This window comes from Ctenopharyngodon idella, chromosome 10, assembly GCF_019924925.1.
Source record: "Ctenopharyngodon idella isolate HZGC_01 chromosome 10, HZGC01, whole genome shotgun sequence".
NCBI classification, from domain to species: Eukaryota; Metazoa; Chordata; class Actinopteri; order Cypriniformes; family Xenocyprididae; genus Ctenopharyngodon; species Ctenopharyngodon idella.
In genome coordinates, this window is record NC_067229.1 from 33,294,684 (window position 1) to 33,319,191 (window position 24,508).

The 24,508-nt window shown below is 38.3% G+C and overlaps 3 protein-coding genes across 8 annotated transcripts in view; all 3 read left to right on the plus strand.

Annotated features, from left to right (window-relative positions):
- LOC127521235 (protocadherin alpha-C2-like) overlaps positions 1-24,508 on the plus strand; it is a 71,883-nt gene that overhangs the window by 13,718 nt on the left and 33,657 nt on the right. The window contains exons 1-2 of one of the 6 annotated variants that reach the window (XM_051910395.1): positions 17,247-20,487; positions 20,969-21,968. The exons of 1 other annotated variant lie outside the window; for it this stretch is intronic. In XM_051910395.1, the coding sequence (XP_051766355.1) occupies positions 18,121-20,487; positions 20,969-20,977 (2,376 nt within the window). In that variant the 5' untranslated portion in view covers positions 17,247-18,120 and the 3' untranslated portion in view covers positions 20,978-21,968. 4 more of the 6 variants (XM_051910392.1, XM_051910396.1, XM_051910394.1 and 1 more) reach the window with 4 other exon arrangements.
- LOC127520173 (protocadherin-10-like) lies at positions 4,255-6,190 on the plus strand. Its single transcript, XM_051908072.1, has one exon. It carries the CDS (start codon positions 4,255-4,257, stop codon positions 5,830-5,832), a length of 1,578 nt encoding a protein of 525 aa, XP_051764032.1. The 3' UTR covers positions 5,833-6,190.
- On the plus strand, positions 14,966-16,675 carry LOC127520174 (protocadherin alpha-2-like; the record flags this gene model as incomplete). The annotated part of the gene is made up of 1 exon (XM_051908073.1): positions 14,966-16,675. A coding segment is annotated over exon 1 (1,650 nt), but the record flags the coding sequence as incomplete, so codon positions are not given.

The following is a 24,508-nucleotide window of genomic DNA, read 5'->3' on the forward strand; positions in this document are numbered from 1 at the left end:
CTGATGAGTTTGTGAGAAAGTACAAATCATAATATATATTTTGATAATTACTGATGTGCTTTTAAAGGGACAAAGGGACATGAGTTGTCTAAGGAAATGTACACAATGCCCTTGAAATTAGAACCTTAATTGAAACTGTTGTTCATTTGTCCCTAACAGGGTGGACATTTCTGATCTACCATTTCATTGATTTTGTTTAATAAATGGTTAAATTTATTTACCCGAGCTTGACCAAAATCATTTTTCAAATGATTTATATCACCATATCATGATTACACAAAACTTTCTATCTATCTATCTATCTATCTATCTATTTATTTATTTATTTATTCATTCATTTGATGTCCAAAAGGCACCGAAAACCAGAAATGACCCTTGTATGGACTATGGAGAAAGTTATATAAACATCTGCGTGTTATTATTATTATGTTATGTCTCTGCTTGTCTTCTTTCGTGGGTTTTAGCAAGTAACTCTATTAAATTTTGTCGAAAAAGATTAAATATACAAAATAACAATAATATAATAAACGTTGCTTGTTTGTTAATTACTTCTACATTTGTCAACAATTTGTCAACAACAACAACAATATAATACGTTTTTGTTGTTGTTGTTGAGTAATAATTACTTCACTATTGCTCCCGTTTGGTTGATTTATTTTTATAAAACGTCTATCAGTATTATATGTATAATGTAAAATATATAAATTATATGCATAACCAAATCATGCTTAAGGGATTTTTGATCTAATTTGAAATAGTTATACCTCTATAATAATAGTTTTAGGATAGTTGTGACTACATGCGTGCTGCTTTTATTGAACACATGAGGTCGCAGTTGACCATGAATCCGAGGATATGATATTCAGACTCCACCTTTTGATTCACGTATAAAATAGGACAGACTCTTTCTTTGGTAAAGAGGGTCTCTTGTTGTCATCGTTTGCGTTGCATTATCGCAGTACATATGAGCTTTTTTGAATGTGACAAGTAATATGAAAGATGGATGTCTCCGTTACGGGATGCTTCTTCATGTGGATTCTCTGTCTTCTTTGTTCATGGGATTTATGCGCTGGGCAAATAGGCTACTCTGTGACTGAGGAAGTGAATACGGGAACTGTTGTTGGAAGTGTGGTGAAGGATCTCAACCTAAACGTAAACGATCTGGAGTCGCGTCAGTTTCATATCGTGAATGGATTAAACAAGAACTATTTTGAGGTAAATTCAAAGACTGGAGAGCTATATGTAGCTGAGAGGATCGACCGAGAGACTGTCTGCGTCACGAGTCAAACATGTGTTTTAAATATTGAAGCTATTGCGCAAAATCCGCTTAGACTTTTTAGTATAAGCATAGATGTGTTAGATGTAAATGACAACCCGCCTTTATTTCCTTTAAAGACGTATCATTTGAACATAACCGAATCTGCATTTCCTGGTGACAGGTATCCTTTACCTAAAGCGAGTGATGCAGATATTGGAATGAACTCGGTAAGGAGCTACAAACTCGGTCCAAATAATTATTTTTCATTAGATGTGCAAGGCAATGGGGAGCATAGTGTTTCGGCTGAGCTTGTGCTTCAAAAAGCCTTAGACAGAGAGAAAATAGCAGAGATCAAACTAATACTGACGGCAGTAGATGGAGGGAAACCTCCTAGATCCGGTAGTTTAGAAATTGTTGTTAATGTACTTGATGTAAATGATAACACTCCAACATTCAGTCAACAACTTTATAAAGTTGCCATCCCTGAGAATACAATTTATGGGGCGCCCTTCATTAAACTTAATGCAAGCGACATTGACTCGGGCTTAAATGGAGACATAATTTACTCTCTTATAAACCATGGTAAAGACAAAGCTTCAGAGATTTTTCACATAGATCCTATAACTGGTGAAATTACAATCAAAGGAGAGCTGGATAGGGAGGACACCTCTGCGTTTGAACTTCACGCTCAAGCTCAAGACAGGGGAACATCACCTCGCTCTTCTCATTGCAAAGTGTTAATAGAAGTCATTGACGTTAATGACAATGTCCCAGTAATAACTGTTACATCACTCACAAACACAATAAAAGAAGACGCAAGCCCTGGGACAGCAGTTGGACTGATAATGATTGCGGATAGTGATGTAGGACAAAACGGAAAAGTTAGCGTAAAGATGAAGGGATCCGGTCCCTTTAAACTTCAGCCGTCATATAAAAACTATTACACGTTAGAGGTAGATGGATATCTAGACAGGGAGAGTGTTTCTCAATATAACATCACGATAATAGCTACAGATGAAGGAGCTCCGCCATTATCCAGCTTTAAAGTGATAACTATTCACATTTCTGATGTCAACGATAATGCCCCACGTTTTCCAGAGTCTATGATTAACATATACTTAAAGGAAAACTTTCCAGCTGGGATCATATCAACTGTTAGCGCGCAGGATCTTGATATGAACGAAAATGCTAATATTATATATTCGCTGATTGCTGAACAAAATATGGGGAAACCTTTGACTGCTATGTTTGACATAAACTCTGCCACTGGTGACTTATATACCAAACAATCTTTTAACTATGAAGAAATCAAATCACACCAGTTTTACGTTCAGGCAACAGACTCTGGTGTTCCTTCTCTGAGCAGTAATGTGACTGTAAATGTGTTTATTCTGGATGAGAATGACAACAGTCCAGTTATTTTACCGCCTTATTCTGACCCTGGATCAGTTAATACTGAAAACATTCCCTACTCTGCTGAAGCGGGATACTTTGTAGCCAAGATCAGAGCTGTTGATGCTGACTCTGGATATAACGCTCTTCTCTCTTATCATATGAGTGAACCCAAAGGAACTAATCTCTTCCGCATTGGAAGCAGCACTGGAGAAATAAGGACTAAGAGACGAATGAGTGACAATGACTTAAAAACTCACCCACTTATTATTACAGTGTCTGATAATGGAGAGCCATCACTCTCAGCCACTATGTCCATGGATGTTGTGGTTGTTGAGAGTCTGGATGACATAAAGACATCATTCAGAGAAGTTCCTGTGAAAGAGGAGAGTTTTTCAGATCTGAATGTGTATCTGCTCATCGCTATTGTCTCAGTATCAGTCATCTTTTTACTGAGTCTCGTGGGTTTGATAGCAGCTAAATGCTACAGGACAGACGGCAGTTTCAGCAGGTACAGCGCTCCAGTGATCAGCACCCATCCAGACGGAAGCTGGTCCTTCTCTAAATCTACTCAACAGTACGACGTGTGTTTTAGCTCAGACACGATAAAGAGTGACGTAGTAGTGTTTCCTGTACCAGCCCAACATGTAGATGGCGAGTTGATAAGCATAATTGATGAAGATTCATTTTTGCTGAAAAAAACTCTACCGAAAGATTTAAAGGTAAGGCATTACATTTCTAGTAAAGCGGCTTGTATTTTTATTTTTATTTTTTTCTGTCCAATATAGATTTATAGTAAGCTATATTAAAGTATATCTTATACTTATAAGTCTTATGTTTTGAAAAGAGAACCATACTATGTATAACTAAAAGCGCTTGTAATGTTGCACCGGATAATTCAATGCCTGCTCTATATAATACAATAACTAATTGCTTATATCCTTTACAAGACGGATCACTGGATCTTAGGAGTTCATGCGCATATTGTGATTTTTAGTAATTAATTCAGCAGTACTGACGGCATTAATACTCATTTAACCATAAATGAATTGACATTTTGAAGTATGTATGTACTTGTGTGTTTTTGTATTTGTGGTTGACTGGTTTAATATCGCATTTAACTGTATGGTGTTATTGGGTTGTGACTGCATCGATCAGTACCATGGACAGCAACACATCAATATGAATTGTAGCGTGAAAAGGTTACATTTATGAGGAATTTTAACATGTGCTTCTCTATTTTTGGCTAATTAAGATGATAATGATGTATTATAGTCTTGTTTTTCTAGTGTTCGTAACTTTGACTTGTATTTTGTGTTGTCATTTCAACTCAAATGCGTCATGTGTTTCTTCAATGGATTTGGAAATAGAATATTCCTGTTATGGCATAATTTCAGCACATGGTGTCACTGCAGACCGTCAGTTTAAGGTTTATAGGCTTTACTCTGAAGCCTCTCTCTCTCAGACTCTCGGTGTTAGTGTGTGTGTCGTTGAGACATGATGCAGGTTTCTATTTCGTCTCGTGTTTCCTAATGCAAGGAAGAAATATTCGATTCTCTCGCGTTCATTTTTTTCTGTCCTCAAGCCAGTTGTGAATGACCATCATGGCATTTATGGGATATTTCGAGTGTGGATTTATATTTTTCCTTTCTTTGCTGGATTCTGCGTTTGCTCAGATCGTCTATTCCGTACCGGAAGAGGTAAATAAGGGAACAGTTGTTGGGAATATAGCGAAAGATCTGAACATAAATGTTCACGACCTGGAATCTCGCATGTTTGAGATTGTGACTGGATCAAATAAGAAGTATTTTGACGTAAATCTGAAAACTGGCGTGCTGTTTGTTAATGAAAGGATTGACCGTGAGGAGTTATGTGTGTCGAATCAGAAATGCTCTTTGAATATAGAAGCTCTCGCTAAAAATCCTCATCATCTTTACAGGGTGGAGATTAAGATCTTGGATATAAACGACAATGCGCCACATTTTCCTGTTAAAATATTTACTGTGAATATTACCGAAAACGCAAGCCCTGGAGAGAGATTTCCTCTCCCTGTAGCCGAGGACTCTGATGTTGGCAGTAATTCTCTGAAAGAGTACAAATTGAGTCCGAATGAACATTTCAGTCTAGATACACAGAGTGAAGACCAGAGTGTGTCTGCAGAGTTAGTGCTGAACAAGGCTTTAGATCGAGAGAAACAAGCGACAATTAAGTTAGTACTCACTGGAGTAGATGGAGGAAAACCACCGAAATCAGGGGCTTTAAATATTATTATAAACGTCATGGATATTAATGATAATAACCCAGTGTTCAGTCAACCTCTTTATAAAGTCAAACTCAAAGAAAATGTTGCTGCTGGTACTAAAGTTATCTCTGTGTCTGCCACTGATTTGGATGAAGGCATGAACAGTGAAATTGTGTATTCGTTTGTTGATCATGGTAAAAAGCAAGATTTATTTACCATTACCCCCGAGACCGGAGATATTGTTGTAAAAGGGCAAATTGATTATGAGGAAAATCCTGCTATTGAGTTACGAGTTCGTGCAAGAGACAAAGGCAGCCCACCAAAGAGCACACAATGTAAAGTTTTAATAGAAGTTATAGATGACAACGATAATGCACCAGAGATAACTGTGACTGCTCTTTTGGAAAGTGTGAAAGAAGACACAAAGTCAGGAACTGCTGTTGCTTTAGTCACAGTGTCTGATAAAGATGGAGGTAAAAATGGCATTGTACACTGTGCTCTGAAAGGTTCGTTTCCTTTCAAACTGGAGACGTCATATAACAATCATTATTCTCTAGTGGTAGACGGACCTCTGGACAGAGAGAGTGTTTCTCAGTATAACATCACAATTACAGCTGCAGATGAAGGAGCTCCGCCTCTTTCCAGCAGCACTGTTATAACTGTACATATCTCTGATGTTAATGACAATGCTCCACATTTCCCAGCACCCGTTATTAACGCTTTTCTAAGTGAGAATGGTCAAGCTGGAGGTCTCATGACAAAAGTGACAGCTGAAGATTCAGACACTGGTGAGAACGCAGAACTTTCATATTCACTGTTAGACAGTTCCAGCTCCAGTGTTCCTATAACAACACTGATCAATATAAACTCTTTGAGTGGAGAAATATTCAGTTTGCAATCATTTAATCACGAAGAAACAAAAAGATTCAGTTTGAAGTGATGGCAACAGACTCTGGTGTTCCTCCTCTGAGCAGTAATGTGACTGTAAATGTGTTTATTCTGGATGAGAATGACAACAGTCCAGTTATTTTACCGCCTTATTCTGACCCTGGATCAGTTAATACTGAGAACATTCCCTACTCTGCTGAAGCGGGATACTTTGTAGCCAAGATCAGAGCTGTTGATGCTGACTCTGGATATAACGCTCTTCTGTCTTATCATATGAGTGAACCCAAAGGAACTAATCTCTTCCGCATTGGAAGCAGCACTGGAGAAATAAGGACTAAGAGACGAATGAGTGACAACGACTTAAAATCTCACCCACTTCTTATTACAGTGTCTGATAATGGAGAGCCATCACTCTCAGCCACTATGTCCATGGATGTTGTGGTTGTTGAGAGTCTGGATGACATAAAGACATCATTCAGAGAAGTTCCTGTGAAAGAGGAGAGTTTTTCAGATCTGAATGTGTATCTGCTCATCGCTATTGTCTCAGTATCGGTCATCTTTTTACTGAGTCTCGTGGGTTTGATAGCAGCTAAATGCTGCAGGACAGACGGCAGTTTCAGCAGGTACAGCGCTCCAGTGATCAGCACCCATCCAGACGGAAGCTGGTCCTTCTCTAAATCTACTCAACAGTACGACGTGTGTTTTAGCTCAGACACGATAAAGAGTGATGTAGTCGTTTTCCCCTCGCCGTTTCCACCAGCAGACGCGGAGTTGATCAGCATTAATAGTGGAGAAGATACTTTTACGCGCACCCAAACTCTTCCAAGCAATGGGAAGGTAAGAATATCGTTTTAAATTAGTGTTAAAATATTCACAGCTGAATTGTTCTAAGCTGTTCACAGTTATTTCTTATGGTTGTCATAAATGTTGCTTTGGTTTTCACAACGTGGTTGTTTCACTTGTTTTTAATTTATGAAGTTGTTTTGATACATTATGAATTCCTTGCTGTATTTGTCAGTAATCTGTAGTTTTACTAATATACTATGATTAATTCTTTCCTTAATGCAGTATTTTTATTTTTATTTTTTTTTTCATTTTCAAGTAACAAAATAATTAGTATGTATTTAAAAATAATATAACAGTCTATATAGTTTGCAAATCAGAAAAGCTCTGTCAAGCAAACGTAACAAAATTAAACAGACGTACGTGACAGGAAATGTGCAATTAAATGCAATAATAATAATTCAATAAATGGTCAATATAACATTCCAACCGTATTATTTTCAATGATATAACAACTGCTTTGACCTCTTCACTATGTCTCTGTGCAGCTCCCAAAGAGGATCATTATTTTTGTTGCATAGCAGCGTTCTGTCATAACTTGCCCCGTGGAGAATTTTATATTTTTAGCGAGCTTCTTTTTTTATTTTTTATTTTTTACGCGTTTTATTCTGTTTGTTTTCAGTAATATTAGCAGCATTAACACGTGAATTGTATAATAAATAGGCTAATCTGACAATGTCATATTTTTGTGGTATTTTTCATTGTTGGATTACTTTGAATATTATACTATTTTTGTTCTTGTTGTCTCCCAGCACTTTGTTGTTGGATCAACTGATTTGTTTACACTATTCCTGTTATGGCACAGTTTTAGCACATGGTGTCACTGCAGACCGTCAGTTTAAGGTTTATAGGCTTTACTCTGAAGCCTCTCTCTCTCAGACTCTCGGTGTTAGTGTGTGTGTCGTTGAGACATGATGCAGGTTTCTATTTCGTCTCGTGTTTCCTAATGCAAGGAAGAAATATTCGATTCTCTCGCGTTTATCTTTTTTTTCTGTCCTCAAGCCAGTTGTGAATGACCATCATGGCATTTATGGGATATTTCGAGTGTGGATTTATATTTTTCCTTTCTTTGCTGGATTCTGCGTTTGCTCAGATCGTCTATTCCGTACCGGAAGAGGTAAATAAGGGAACAGTTGTTGGGAATATAGCGAAAGATCTGAACATAAATGTTCACGACCTGGAATCTCGCATGTTTGAGATTGTGACTGGATCAAATAAGAAGTATTTTGACGTAAATCTGAAAACTGGCGTGCTGTTTGTTAATGAAAGGATTGACCGTGAGGAGTTATGTGTGTCGAATCAGAAATGCTCTTTGAATATAGAAGCTCTCGCTAAAAATCCTCATCATCTTTACAGGGTGGAGATTAAGATCTTGGATATAAACGACAATGCGCCACATTTTCCTATAAAAGAATTTACTATAAATATAACTGAAACAGCAAATCCTGGGGAAAGATTTCCTCTCCCTGTGGCCGAGGACTCTGATGTTGGCAGTAATTCTCTGAAAGAGTACAAACTGAGTCCGAATGAACATTTCAGTCTAGATACACAGAGTGAAGACCAGAGTGTGTCTGCAGAGTTAGTTCTGAACAAGGCTTTAGATCGAGAGAAACAAGCGACAATTAAGTTGGTACTCACTGGAGTAGATGGAGGAAAACCACCGAAATCGGGGGCTTTAAATATTATTATAAATGTTATGGATGCTAATGATAATAACCCAGTGTTCAGCCAACCTCTTTACAAAGTCAGACTAAAAGAAAATGTTCCTTCTGGTACTGAAGTTATCTCTGTCTTTGCCACTGACTTGGATGAAGGAATAAACCGTGAAGTTGTGTACTCGTTTGCTGGTCACGGAAAGAAACAAGACACTTTTACCATTATCCCCGAGACTGGAGATATTGTTGTAAAAGGGCAAATTGATTATGAGGAAAATCCTGCTATTGAGTTACGAGTTCAAGCGAAGGACAAAGGCAGCCCACCAAGGAGCACACATTGTAAAGTTTTAATAGAAGTTATAGATGAAAATGATAATGCACCGGAGATAACTGTGACTGCTCTTTTGGAAAATGTGAAAGAAGACACAAAGTCAGGAACTGCTGTTGCTTTAGTCACAGTGTCTGATGAAGATGGAGGTAAAAATGGCATTGTACACTGTGCTCTGAAAGGTTCGTTTCCTTTCAAACTGGAGACGTCATATAACAATCATTATTCTCTAGTGGTAGACGGACCTCTGGACAGAGAGAGTGTTTCTCAGTATAACATCACAATTACAGCTGCAGATGAAGGAGCTCCGCCTCTTTCCAGCAGCACTGTTATAACTGTATATATCTCTGATGATAATGACAATGCTCCACATTTCCCAGCACCCGTTATTAACGCTTTTCTAAGTGAGAATGGTCAAGCTGGAGGTCTCGTGACAAAAGTGACAGCTGATGATTCAGACACTGGTGAGAACGCAGAACTTTCATATTCACTGTTAGACAGTTCCAGCTCCAGTGTTCCTATAACAACACTGATCAATATAAACTCTTTGAGTGGAGAAATATTCAGTTTGCAATCGTTTAATCACGAAGAAACAAGAAGATTTCAGTTTGAAGTGATGGCAACAGACTCTGGTGTTCCTCCTCTGAGCAGTAATGTGACTGTAAATGTGTTTATTCTGGATGAGAATGACAACAGTCCAGTTATTTTACCTCCTTATTCTGACCCTGGATCAGTTAATACTGAAAACATTCCCTACTCTGCTGAAGCGGGATACTTTGTAGCCAAGATCAGAGCTGTTGATGCTGACTCTGGATATAACGCTCTTCTGTCTTATCATATGAGTGAACCCAAAGGAACTAATCTCTTCCGCATTGGAAGCAGCACTGGAGAAATAAGGACTAAGAGACGAATGAGTGACAATGACTTAAAAACTCACCCACTTCTTATTACAGTGTCTGATAATGGAGAGCCATCACTCTCAGCCACTATGTCCATGGATGTTGTGGTTGTTGAGAGTCTGGATGACATAAAGACATCATTCAGAGAAGTTCCTGTGAAAGAGGAGAGTTTTTCAGATCTGAATGTGTATCTGCTCATCGCTATTGTCTCAGTATCAGTCATCTTTTTACTGAGTCTCGTGGGTTTGATAGCAGCTAAATGCTACAGGACAGACGGCAGTTTCAGCAGGTACAGCGCTCCAGTGATCAGCACCCATCCAGACGGAAGCTGGTCCTTCTCTAAATCTACTCAACAGTACGACGTGTGTTTTAGTTCAGACACAATAAAGAGTGATGTAGTCGTTTTCCCCTCGCCGTTTCCACCAGCAGACGCGGAGTTGATCAGCATTAATAGTGGAGAAGACACTTTTACGCGCACCCAAACTCTTCCAAGCAATGGGAAGGTAAGAAGATCGTTGAAAATTAGTGTTAAAATATTCACAGCTGAATTGTTCTAAGCTGTTCACAGTTATTTCTTATGGTTGTCATAAATGTTGCTTCGGTTTTCACAACGTGGTTGTTTCACTTGTTTTTAATGTACGAAGTTGTTTTGATACATTATGAATTCCTTGCTGTATTTGTCAGTAATCTGTAGTTTTACTAATATACTATGATTAATTCTTTCCTTAATGCAGTTTTTTTTTTTTTTTTTTTTTTCATTTTCAAGTAACAAAATAATTAGTATGTATTTAAAAATAATATAACAGTCTATATAGTTTGCAAAACAGAAAAGCGATGTCAAGCAAACGTAACAAAATTAAACAGAAGTACGTGACAGGAAATGTGCAATTAAATGCAATAATGATGATGATGACGATGATAATAATAATAATTCAATAATTGGTCAATACAACATTCCAACCGTATTATTTTCAATGATATAGTAACAACTGCTTTGACCTCTTCACTATGTCTCTGTGCAGCTCCTAAGGAGGATCATTAATTTTGTTGCATAGCAGCGTTCTGTCATAATTTGCCCCGTGGAGAATTTTAGATTTTTAGCGAGCGTCTTTTTTTAGTCGTTTTATTCTGTTTGTTTTCAGTAATATTAGCAGCACTAACGCGTGAATTACATAATAAGTACACTCTAAAAATGCTGGGTTAAAAACAACCCACGCTAGGTTGAAAATGGACAAACCCAGCGAATGGGTGAAATGTTTTCTCAACCTGCTGGGTAGTTTTATTTAACCCGACTATTGTTTAAAAATCACTGTATTGCTTGCTTAAAACGAACCCAAAGTATGTTGGAAATTACCATTTATTAATATGTTTTATGAACATTTATTAAGAAGTTTAATGAATAATAATTAAACAATAAACATTTATTAAATTGTTTATTAATAAATGTTCACCTTTTGATTATTATTGTTGCCTCTAGTAATTATGTGTCTGATTTTTAATTTCCAACCTATTTGGGGTTCATTTTAAGCCAGAAATATAGTCAGTTTTAAACAATAATTGAGTTAAATAAAACTGCACGTTGGGCAAACATTTAACCCAACCGCTGGGTTAAAACAATCCAATCGCTGTGTTTGTCCATTTTCAACCCAACTTGGGTTGTTTTTAACCCAGCATTTTTTAGAGTGTAGGCTAATCTGATAATGTAATATTTTTGCGGTATTTTTCATTGTTGGATTACTTTGAATATTACACTATTTGTCTCCCAGCATTTTGTTCTTTGAACTGATGTTTAAATTCCTGTTATGGCATAATTTCAGCACATGGTGTCACTGCAGACCGTCAGTTTAAGGTTTATAGGCTTTACTCTGAAGCCTCTCTCTCTCAGACTCTCGGTGTTAGTGTGTGTGTCGTTGAGACATGATGCAGGTTTCTATTTCGTCTCGTGTTTCCTAATGCAAGGAAGAAATATTCGATTCTCTCGCGTTTATCTTTTTTCTGTCCTCAAGCCAGTTGTGAATGACCATCATGGCATTTATGGGATATTTCGAGTGTGGATTTATATTTTTCCTTTCTTTGCTGGATTCTGCGTTTGCTCAGATCGTCTATTCCGTACCGGAAGAGGTAAATAAGGGAACAGTTGTTGGGAATATAGCGAAAGATCTGAACATAAATGTTCACGACCTGGAATCTCGCATGTTTGAGATTGTGACTGGATCAAATAAGAAGTATTTTGACGTAAATCTGAAAACTGGCGTGCTGTTTGTTAATGAAAGGATTGACCGTGAGGAGTTATGTGTGTCGAATCAGAAATGCTCTTTGAATATAGAAGCTCTCGCTAAAAATCCTCATCATCTTTACAGGGTGGAGATTAAGATCTTGGATATAAACGACAATGCGCCACATTTTCCTGTTAAAGTGTTTATTATAAATATAACTGAAACAGCCAATCCAGGAGAGAGATTTCCTCTCCCCGTGGCCGAGGACTCTGATGTTGGCAGTAATTCTCTGAAAGAGTACAAACTGAGTCCGAATGAACATTTCAGTCTAGATACACAGAGTGAAGACCAGAGTGTGTCTGCAGAGTTAGTTCTGAACAAGGCTTTAGATCGAGAGAAACAAGCGACAATTAAGTTGGTACTCACTGGAGTAGATGGAGGAAAACCACCGAAATCGGGAACTGTAAATATTATTATAAACATTATGGATGTTAATGACAATAACCCAGTGTTCAGTCAACCTCTTTACAAAGTCAAACTAAAAGAAAATGTTGCTGCTGGTACTAAAGTGATATCTGTTTTTGCCACTGATTTGGATGAAGGAATAAATCGTGAAATCATGTACTCGTTTGCTGGTCATGGAAAAAAGAAAGATCTATTTACCATTATCCCCGAGACTGGAGATATTGTTGTAAAAGGGCAAATTGATTACGAGGAGAATCCAGCTATTGAGTTACGAGTTCAAGCAAGAGATAAAGGAAGTACACCAAGGAGCACACATTGTAAGGTTTTAATAGAAGTTATGGATGAAAATGACAATGCACCAGAGATAATTGTGACACCCCTGCTGGAAAGTGTGAAAGAGGACACAAAGTCAGGAACTGCTGTTGCTTTAGTCACAGTGTCTGATAAAGATGGAGGTAAAAATGGCATTGTACACTGTGCTCTGAAAGGTTCGTTTCCTTTCAAACTGGAGACGTCATATAACAATCATTATTCTCTAGTGGTAGACGGACCTCTGGACAGAGAGAGTGTTTCTCAGTATAGCATCACAATTACAGCTGCAGATGAAGGAACTCCGCCTCTTTCCAGCAGCACTGTTATAACTGTACATATCTCTGATGTTAATGACAATGCTCCACATTTCCCAGCACCCGTTATTAACGCTTTTCTAAGTGAGAATGGTCAAGCTGGAGATCTCGTGACAAAAGTGACAGCTGATGATTCAGACACTGGTGAGAACGCAGAACTTTCATATTCACTGTTAGACAGTTCCAGCTCCAGTGTTCCTATAACAACACTGATGAATATAAACTCTTTGAGTGGAGAAATATTCAGTTTGCAATCATTTAATCACGAAGAAACAAAACGATTTCAGTTTGAAGTGATGGCAACAGACTCTGGTGTTCCTCCTCTGAGCAGTAATGTGACTGTAAATGTGTTTATTCTGGATGAGAATGACAACAGTCCAGTTGTTTTACCGCCTTATTCTGACCCTGGATCAGTTAATACTGAGAACATTCCCTACTCTGCTGAAGCGGGATACTTTGTAGCCAAGATCAGAGCTGTTGATGCTGACTCTGGATATAACGCTCTTCTGTCTTATCATATGAGTGAACCCAAAGGAACTAATCTCTTCCGCATTGGAAGCAGCACTGGAGAAATAAGGACTAAGAGACGAATGAGTGACAATGACTTAAAAACTCACCCACTTCTTATTACAGTGTCTGATAATGGAGAGCCATCGCTCTCAGCCACTATGTCCATGGATGTTGTGGTTGTTGAGAGTCTGGATGATATAAAGACATCATTCAGAGAAGTTCCTGTGAAAGAGGAGAGTTTTTCAGATCTGAATGTGTATCTGCTCATCGCTATTGTCTCAGTATCAGTCATCTTTTTACTGAGTCTCGTGGGTTTGATAGCAGCTAAATGCTACAGGACAGACGGCAGTTTCAGCAGGTACAGCGCTCCAGTGATCAGCACCCATCCAGACGGAAGCTGGTCCTTCTCTAAATCTACTCAACAGTACGACGTGTGTTTTAGTTCAGACACAATAAAGAGTGATGTAGTCGTTTTCCCCTCGCCGTTTCCACCAGCAGACGCGGAGTTGATCAGCATTAATAGTGGAGAAGATACTTTTACGCGCACCCAAACTCTTCCAAGCAATGGGAAGGTAAGAAGATCGTTGAAAATTAGTGTTAAAATATTCACAGCTGAATTGTTCTAAGCTGTTCACAGTTATTTCTTATGGTTGTCATAAATGTTGCTTTGGTTTTCACAACGTGGTTGTTTCACTTGTTTTTAATTAAGAAGTTGTTTTGATACATTATGAATTCCTTGCTGTATTTGTCAGTGATCTGCAGTTTTACTAACATATCAATCTTGTCTGGATTTTTTTTTTTTTTTTTTTTTTTTCATTTTAAAGTATCAAAATAATTTGTATTTAAAAATAATATTATATTCTATGTTTAGCTACAAAACAGAAAAGCGATAAAGCGATATCAAGCAAACGTAACAAATGCCGACTGGTCAATACAACATTCCAACCGTATTATTTTCAATGATATTGTAACAACTGCTTTGACCTCTTCACCATGTCTCTGTGCAGCTCCCAAAAAGGATAATTAATTTTTTTTTTTGCATTGCAGCGTTCTGTCATAACTTGCCCCATGGCGTGGAGAATTCTATACATTTTTAGCTAGCGTCTTTTTTAGACGTTTTATTCTATTTGTTTTCAGCAATATTAGCAGCATTAACAATTACATTATAAGAAATCTGACACTATCATATATTTTGCAGTGCTTTTCAATGTTGGATTACTTTAAATATTACTATTTTTGTTGTTGTTGTCTCCCAGCATTTTGTTGTTCCTTCAATAGATTTAGTTATAGGCTACATTATTCCTGTTATGGCATAATTTCAGCACATGGTGTCACTGCAGACCGTCAGTTTAAGGTTTATAGGCTTTACTCTGAAGCCTCTCTCTCTCAGACTCTCGGTGTTAGTGTGTGTGTCGTTGAGACATGATGCAGGTTTCTACTTCGTCTAGTGTTGCCTGAATGCAAAGAAGAAATACTATATTCTCGTGCGTTTATCGTTTTGTTTTTATTGCCATTAAGACAGTTGAATGACCATCATGGCATTTATGGGATATTTCGAGTGTGGATTTATATTTTTCCTTTCTTTGCTGGATTCTGCGTTTGCTCAGATCGTCTATTCCGTACCGGAAGAGGTAAATAAGGGAACAGTTGTTGGGAATATAGCGAAAGATTTGAACATAAATGTTCACGACCTGGAATCTCGCATGTTTGAGATTGTGACTGGATCAAATAAGAAATATTTTGACGTAAATCTGAAAACTGGCGTGCTGTTTGTTAATGAAAGGATTGACCGTGAGGAGTTATGTGTGTCGAATCAGAAATGCTCTTTGAATATAGAAGCTCTCGCTAAAAATCCTCATCATCTTTACAGGGTGGAGATTAAGATCTTGGATATAAACGACAATGCGCCACATTTTCCTGTTAAAATATTTACGGTGAATATTAGTGAAAACGCAAGCCCTGGAGAGAGATTTCCTCTCCCTGTAGCCGAGGACTCTGATGTTGGTAGTAATTCTCTGAAAGAGTACAAACTGAGTCCGAATGAACATTTCAGTCTAGATACACAGAGTGAAGACCAGAGTGTGTCTGCAGAGTTAGTTCTGAACAAGGCTTTAGATCGAGAGAAACAAGCGACAATTAAGTTAGTACTCACTGGAGTAGATGGAGGAAAACCACCGAAATCGGGAACTGTAAATATTATTATAAACATTATGGATGTTAATGACAATAACCCAGTGTTCAGCCAACCTCTTTACAAAGTCAAACTAAAAGAAAATGTTGCTGCTGGTACTAAAGTTACCTCTGTCTTTGCCACTGACTTGGATGAAGGAATAAATCGTGAAATCATGTACTCGTTTGTTGGTCATGGAAAAAAGAAAGATCTATTTACCATTATCCCCGAGACTGGAGATATTGTTGTAAAAGGGCAAATTGATTACGAGGAGAATCCAGCTATTGAGTTACGAGTTCAAGCGAAGGATAAAGGCAGTCCACCAAAGAGCACACCATGTAAAGTTTTAATAGAAGTTATGGATGAAAATGATAATGCACCAGAGATAATTGTGACTCCCCTGCTGGAAAGTGTGAAAGAAGACACAAAGTCAGGAACTGCTGTTGCTTTAGTCACAGTGTCTGATAAAGATGGAGGTAAAAATGGCATTGTACACTGTGCTCTGAAAGGTTCGTTTCCTTTCAAACTGGAGACGTCATATAACAATCATTATTCTCTAGTGGTAGACGGACCTCTGGACAGAGAGAGTGTTTCTCAGTATAACATCACAATTACAGCTGCAGATGAAGGAACTCCGCCTCTTTCCAGCAGCACTGTTATAACTGTACATATCTCTGATGTTAATGACAATGCTCCACATTTCCCAGCACCCGTTATTAACGCTTTTCTAAGTGAGAATGGTCAAGCTGGAGGTCTCGTGACAAAAGTGACAGCTGATGATTCAGACACTGGTGAGAACGCAGAACTTTCATATTCACTGTTAGACAGTTCCAGCTCCAGTGTTCCTATAACAACACTGATGAATATAAACTCTTTGAGTGGAGAAATATTCAGTTTGCAATCATTTAATCACGAAGAAACAAAACGATTTCAGTTTGAAGTGATGGCAACAGACTCTGGTGTTCCTCCTCTGAGCAGTAATGTGACTGTAAATGCGTATATTCTGGATGAGAATGACAACAGTCCAGTTATTTTACCGCCTTATTCTGACCCTGGATCAGTTAATACTGAGAACATTCCCTACTCTGCTGAAGCGGGATACTTTGTAGCCAAGATCAGAGCTGTTGATGCTGACTCTGGATATAACGCTCTTCTGTCTTATCATATGAGTGAACCTAAAGGAACTAATCTCTTCCGCATTAGAAGCAGCACTGGAGAAATAAGGACTAAGAGACGAATGAGTGACAATGACTTAAAAACTCACCCACTTCTTATTACAGTGTCTGATAATGGAGAGCCATCGCTCTCAGCCACTATGTCCATGGATGTTGTGGTTGTTGAGAGTCTGGATGACATAAAGACATCATTCAGAGAAGTTCCTGTGAAAGAGGAGAGTTTTTCAGATCTGAATTTGTATCTGCTCATCGCTATTGTCTCAGTATCAGTCATCTTTTTACTGAGTCCCGTGGGTTTGATAGCAGCTAAATGCTACAGGACAGATGGCAGTTTCAGCAGGTACAGCGCTCCAGTGATCAGCACCCATCCAGACGGAAGCTGGTCCTTCTCTAAATCTACTCAACAGTACGACGTGTGTTTTAGTTCAGACACAATAAAGAGTGATGTAGTCGTTTTCCCCTCGCCGTTTCCACCAGCAGACGCGGAGTTGATCAGCATTAATAGTGGAGAAGATACTTTTACGCGCACCCAAACTCTTCCAAGCAATGGGAAGGTAAGAAGAATTTGAAACCCTATAGTTGTGTAAAAAAATGTTAGAATTGAAGCCGAAATTTGTGGAGTTTTAATTATTTTTTTGTAGTTGTCAATGAAGATGTGTTGGTATTTGCAAGCTATTTCTATCGCTTCTTTTCTTTATTTTGCTGAACTGAATTACAGTTTCCTCGTTGTTATTTTCCAATTACAGCAAAAAGTCATGGATAAATACAGGGGCTAAACAAAATGCAATAAAATGCGATTCATAATGTATAACGAAAATAAAAAGTATTAAAGATGATGATTGATAATACTAATAATAATGACACAATAATAAATCATAATATACATGTTATAATCAGCTTCTTATGAAGTTCATATTAAACATTTATAAACTTAATGGTACTTCGATTCTTATTTGAGAGATGGGGTCTTCAGCACCATGGACAACGAACACTTTATCCTTGCTTTTCTTTTCGTATAGTTCGGTCATCTTGGTTAGATTTAATTTAATTTGCCTCCTACTATGATCAGAATTTACAATTTTTAACAAGTGCTGCAGATATTTAAACAAGAAATGTGTATTTTTATTTGCATTCATACTTTGCAATTCACTAATTCATTCTTTTGAAACATATAGATTTCAAGTGAGGAAAATTGCACTCTAAATAAAATACCTCAAATCAGCATGCAGTTTAAACGCACGATGTCGTTGTAGACCATGAATTTGAAGCACTTCTCCTATTAAAATGAGGCTCCTCCCCTACAGTGGAAGAGCAACCGCCTATAATCTCTAGCCATGAGTAAATGGTAAGGTATTATACATGCTTCCGAGACGAAGAGCCTTGCAGCAACGACACAAACATTTTCGTTTTTTTTTTTTAGACGATTAAGCTTTGAAGCTTTGAAGAAACAACTATGGAAAGCGTAAGATATTTTTGCGTCATAACAGCTCTTCAGTTTTGTTTGTGGCAATCTTCATTCGGCAAGATTATCTATTCGGTCTCGGAGGAAGTAAACAAGGGTACTGTTGTCGGAAATATAGCAAAAGATCTCAAGATCAGTGTTCAGGAGCTGGAATCTCGTATCTTGCAGCTTGTATCCGGATCCAACAGAAAATATTTTGATGTGAATTTGAAAACGGGAGCGTTGTTTGTGAATGAAAGAATTGACCGGGAGGAGTTATGCTTCGCTCATCAGCAATGTGCTCTTAATTTGGAGGCTGTTGTTCAAAATCCTCATAGTCTTTATCGAATTGAAATTAATGTTCTGGATGTTAACGATAACGCTCCGTATTTTGTGGACAGCATTATAACGATAAACATTACTGAGGATGTTGTTCCAGGGGAGAGATTTCATCTTCCTGTAGCTGAAGATAACGACATTGGCATTAATGCACTGAAAGACTACAAACTGAGCAAGAATGAACACTTTTCTATTGACGTACAAACCGAAGAGCAAAGTGTGTCTGCTGAATTAGTGCTCCAAAAACCTTTAGATCGTGAAAAGCAATCGGTAATCCCTCTTGTACTGACAGCTGTTGATGGAGGAAAGCCTGCAAAGACAGGCACATTAAGTGTAATAGTGAATGTTATTGATATAAATGATAACAAGCCTGTCTTCAGCAAACCTTTGTACAAGATCAAGGTGAGAGAAAATGTCTCTGTTGGTACAAAAATCATTTCTTTGACTGCTACTGATTTGGATGAGGGCACCAACAGTGACATTATGTATTCCATAGCTGAACATGGAAACATAAAAAAGCAAAGTCTATTCACTGTGGTTCCTGAAACCGGTGATATTGTTGTAAAGGGTCAAATAGACCATGAGATAAATGCTGCAATTGAATTGCGAGTTCAGGCAAGAGACAAAGGCAGTCCACCAAAGAGCACCCAATGTAAAGTTTTAATAGAAGTTATGGATGAAAATGACAATGCACCAGAGATAGTTACAACTCCCCTGTTGGAAAGTGTGAAAGAGGACACAAAGTCAGGAACTGCTGTTGCTTTAGTCACAGTGTCTGATAAAGATGGAGGTAAAAATGGCATTGTACACTGTGTGCTGAAAGGCTTGTTTCCTTTCAAACTGGAGACGTCATATAACAATCATTATTCTCTAGTGGTAGACGGACCTCTGGACAGAGAGAGTGTTTCTCAGTATAACATCACAATTACAGCTGCAGATGAAGGAGCTCCGCCTCTTTCCAGCAGCACTGTTATAACTGTACATATCTCTGATGTTAATGACAATGCCCCACACTTCCCAGCACCCGTTATTAACGCTTTTCTGAGTGAGAACGGTCAAGCTGGAGGTCTCGTGACAAAAGTGACAGCTGAAGATTCAGACACTGGTGAGAACGCAGAACTTTCATATTCACTGTTAGACAGTTCCAGCTCAAGTGTTCCTATAACAACACTGATCAATATAAACTCTTTGAGTGGAGAAATATTCAGTTTACAATCATTTAATCATGAAGAAACAAAAAGATTTCAGTTTGAAGTGATGGCAACAGACTCTGGTGTTCCTCCTCTGAGCAGTAATGTGACTGTAAATGTGTTTATTCTGGATGAGAATGACAACAGTCCAGTTATTTTACCGCCTTATTCTGACCCTGGATCAGTTAATACTGAGAACATTCCCTACTCTGCTGAAGCGGGATACTTTGTAGCCAAGATCAGAGCTGTTGATGCTGACTCTGGATATAACGCTCTTCTGTCTTATCATATGAGTGAACCCAAAGGAACTAATCTCTTCCGCATTGGAAGCAGCACTGGAGAAATAAGGACTAAGAGACGAATGAGTGACAATGACTTAAAAACTCACCCACTTCTTATTACAGTGTGTGATAATGGAGAGCCATCACTCTCAGCCACTATGTCCATGGATGTTGTGGTTGTTGAGAGTCTGGATGACATAAAGACATCATTCAGAGAAGTTCCTGTGAAAGAGGAGAGTTTTTCAGATCTGAATCTGTATCTGCTCATCGCTATTGTCTCGGTATCAGTCATCTTTTTACTGAGTCTCGTGGGTTTGATAGCAGCTAAATGCTACAGGACAGACGGCAGTTTCAGCAGGTACAGCGCTCCAGTGATCAGCACCCATCCAGACGGAAGCTGGTCCTTCTCTAAATCTACTCAACAGTACGACGTGTGTTTTAGTTCAGACACAATAAAAAGTGATGTAGTCGTTTTCCCCTCAACGTTTCCATTGCCAGATGCAGAACTAATCAGCATTAATGAGGGAGACACTTTTAACAGGACTCAAACACTTCCAAGCACTACCAAGGTAAGATAAAACTTATATCTTACAGTTTGAAAATACCAACATACTAAACAGACTCTTGGTAGCTGTTTGGATTAGTTTTAGTTTGTGAGTTAATGTGTGATTTTGCAGCATGGATTAGTATGTGGAGCTGTACATTTTCACATATCATGCTAAGAGCAGTAGTATATGGGCAGTTGTTTGTGTTCAGGTGTACACATGCATACACTGATTGTTTTCAGCTAAATTTACTCCAGTGTTACATTGGCCTTCCAGTTCCATTTTAAAAGGATATGTCGTTATGTTGGTAACTAGATGTAGACAACATGCACTTAGTCTTGTCATTGCTGCTCCTCCCATTTGCAATCACAGTTATGCAAGGGATAAAGTGTCAGCTAAGGTGGATATAATGGCAAACAAGCATTACATTTGCCATGTTATAAGTTATTAATAATGATTATTTACACTGTTCTGAGAGGATCTCCCTGTGTCTCGTTCTTTTCAGGTCATGTAGTTTGTTCCAGGGAAAGTCAAAAAAAGGCTTGTTGATGGAAATGTGCATTGTTGGAAGGATGTCACATATTTCAAAGTCTGCATGAAGGACTGCGGGAGTAAATCTGAAAACAAGTCTTCTGTTTAAGTAAACAGAAAGATAAATGACAATTAAAATAGCCAGTTGTAATGAAAGTTGTAATCTGTAATTTGTCCTTTGTAAACAAACCAATATCAAGTATGAAGGATTTTTTTTTTCCAGTTCAGCTTCATGTTAGTATGTTTACAACAAAGTTACATCTCTGACTCTGAATTAGTGTCCACTAGTCTTCAGTGTTAAAATTTCAAGAAAAAAAAAACAAACAAACAAACAAACAAAAACTTAATTTATTGTTTATTTGTTTTACGTATTTTAGCAAATAATTTAAACGGCCTTCTGGGTAAGCTTACAATTGAATTCAGTGTGTGGCAAATGGGACACAATTTCATTTGTAAAACGATACCATTGGGGGAAAAAAGCTCTAACAGTTTGTCCCACTGTTTTAATAGTAACCTATTCAAAGAAAATAATGAATTTTATACGTATGGTTACTGCATTTTGAACGCGCGCGCGCTTGAAGTTGTGCTGTGTTTTGGTGTAGCCTAATTTATATAGACTTTTTATAGACTAACAAAGCTTTTCCTGTGTCAACTTAATTTACACTAGGTGATATTTTATCTTTTGTGGTGCTGAATGTATTATAGTTGTGTGGTTTCGTCACACAGAACCGCCCGTAATCCGCGTGGTGTCACTGCAGACCGCGAAACTTTAATCATTTCCATATACCCTCTGAACTCCGCCTACTTTTTCGCTGAGTGACGTGCTGTAACCGAGCGTCACAATCTAGATGCGTTTCGCAGGCATGTTTCTTTAAGTGTTATTCTTTATTCAGGGTGTTCAGAGTTTTGACGTTCCTCTGATCCCCGGTCCGGTGTAGTTTTTTTTTTCATCACGTTGTCGTCTCACGCGGAAGGATGGCAGACAGGAAGGACTTTACGTTCCCGCATATTATTTTCCTCTGGCTCGTGATGTGTGTTTCAGTGCCTGTGTATGGTCAGATTGTCTACTCCGTGTCCGAGGAAGTAAATATCGGAACTGTCGTCGGGAATCTGGTGAAGGACATGAATTTAAACGTCCAAGATTTGGAATCACGGGCGTTTCAGCTTGTTTTCGGTACGAAGACGAGGTATTTCCATGTGAATCTAAAATCTGGCGTCTTGTATGTTGCTGAAAGAATTGACCGCGAGCAGCTATGTCCAAATACTCCATCCTGCTCCTTGAATTTTGAGGCGATAGTTAACCACCCTCTTAGTCTGAGCCGAGTGATAGTTAATGTTAATGATGTGAATGACAATTCTCCTACATTTCCTGTTGAAACTCAAGTTTTGAATATTTCTGAATCAGTGCAGCCAGGAGCTACATTTTCCTTGATCAGTGCGTTGGATGAAGATGTCGGACCTTTCTCTGTTAAAAGCTATAAACTGAGTCCTAATGAACATTTCTCATTAGAAGTTCACCCTGGTGGTGAACATGGCATGTCTGCAGAGCTCATCCTTCGAAAAGCTTTAGACAGAGAGAGAGAACCTGTAATTCGACTAGTCTTGACCGCTTCTGATGGAGGGAAACCGCCAAGATCTGGAACATTACAAATTATAGTTAATATTTTAGATACAAATGATAATGCTCCAGTGTTTAGCAATCCTCTTTATAAAGTTCGTGTGACAGAGAACACACCTCGAGGAACTAAGATAATCAAACTCAATGCTACTGACATGGATGAGGGTCCAAATGGGGAGGTAACATATTTGTTTAGCAGTCATGGTCAGGAAAAAAATCTTGATGTATTTGCAATCAGTCCTGATTCTGGGGTGATTGAAGTAAAAGGAAATATTGATTTTGAGGACAAAGCTTTTTATGAACTCAGAGTAGAGGCCCATGATAAGGGTCTTTCCCCAATGACAGTAAATTGTAAAGTATTAATCGAAGTCATAGATGTAAATGATAATGCACCAGAAATAGTAGTAACATCCCTGCTGTCTTCTTTAAGGGAAGATGCGAAAACTGGCACTGCTGTGGCTCTGGTCACAGTTTCAGACAAGGATGGTGGAATGAATGGGAAAGTGAGTTGTAAGCTGCTAGGAAATTTACCTTTCAAACTTGAGTCTTCCTACAAAAATTATTACTCTGTTGTTTTAGAAGGCCAGCTTGACAGAGAAAAGATCTCCAAGTACAATGTTACCCTCATAGCAGTAGATGAGGGCACCCCACCTCTCTCCAGCACTAGTGTGATTTATGTTGAAGTTTCAGATGTGAATGACAATCCTCCACAATTTAACAGAAAAAGCATTAATGTCTACATAAAAGAAAACACGCCACCGGGAACCCTCATTCACACAGTGTCAGCAGTTGACAGAGATTCAAATGAAAATGCTGAAATTTCTTACTCTATTGTGGATAACAAAGCAACAAGCATAAATGCTGTTAGTGTTAACTCATTAACAGGCCAGTTGTATAACCTACAGTCTTTCAATTTTGAAGAACAGAAAACCTTTAGTTTCCATGTTCAGGCCATAGATGCTGGTGTTCCTCCTCTGAGCAGTAATGTGACTGTAAATGTGTTTATTCTGGATGAGAATGACAACAGTCCAGTTATTTTACCTCCTTATTCTGACCCTGGATCAGTTAATACTGAGAACATTCCCTACTCTGCTGAAGCGGGATACTTTGTAGCCAAGATCAGAGCTGTTGATGCTGACTCTGGATATAACGCTCTTCTGTCTTATCATATGAGTGAACCCAAAGGAACTAATCTCTTCCGCATTGGAAGCAGCACTGGAGAAATAAGGACTAAGAGACGAATGAGTGACAATGACTTAAAAACTCACCCACTTCTTATTACAGTGTGTGATAATGGAGAGCCATCACTCTCAGCCACTATGTCCATGGATGTTGTGGTTGTCGAGAGTCTGGATGACATAAAGACATCATTCAGAGAAGTTCCTGTGAAAGAGGAGAGTTTTTCAGATCTGAATGTGTATCTGCTCATCGCTATTGTCTCAGTATCAGTCATCTTTTTACTGAGTCTCGTGGGTTTGATAGCAGCTAAATGCTACAGGACAGACGGCAGTTTCAGCAGGTACAGCGCTCCAGTGATCAGCACCCATCCAGACGGAAGCTGGTCCTACTCCAAATCAACGCAACAGTATGACATATGTTTTAGCTCAGACACAATGAAGAGCGACATGGTGGTTTTTCCTTCGCCATTTCCGCCTGCAGAGGCCGAACTGGTCAGCATTCATGGAGAAGATACTTTTACACAAACCCAAACTCTTCCTACCACTGGGAAGGTGAGCATTATTTAAGACCTTAGTTTATAAAGTAGCTGAATTTTCACTTATATGGCCTATTCACATATTCACTATACGCATGCTTTTCTTTTTTCTTTTTTATAGTGAAATATTAGCTCTTATTTAGTTACTATATAGAAGTGAAGCAAAACATCATTAAATTATA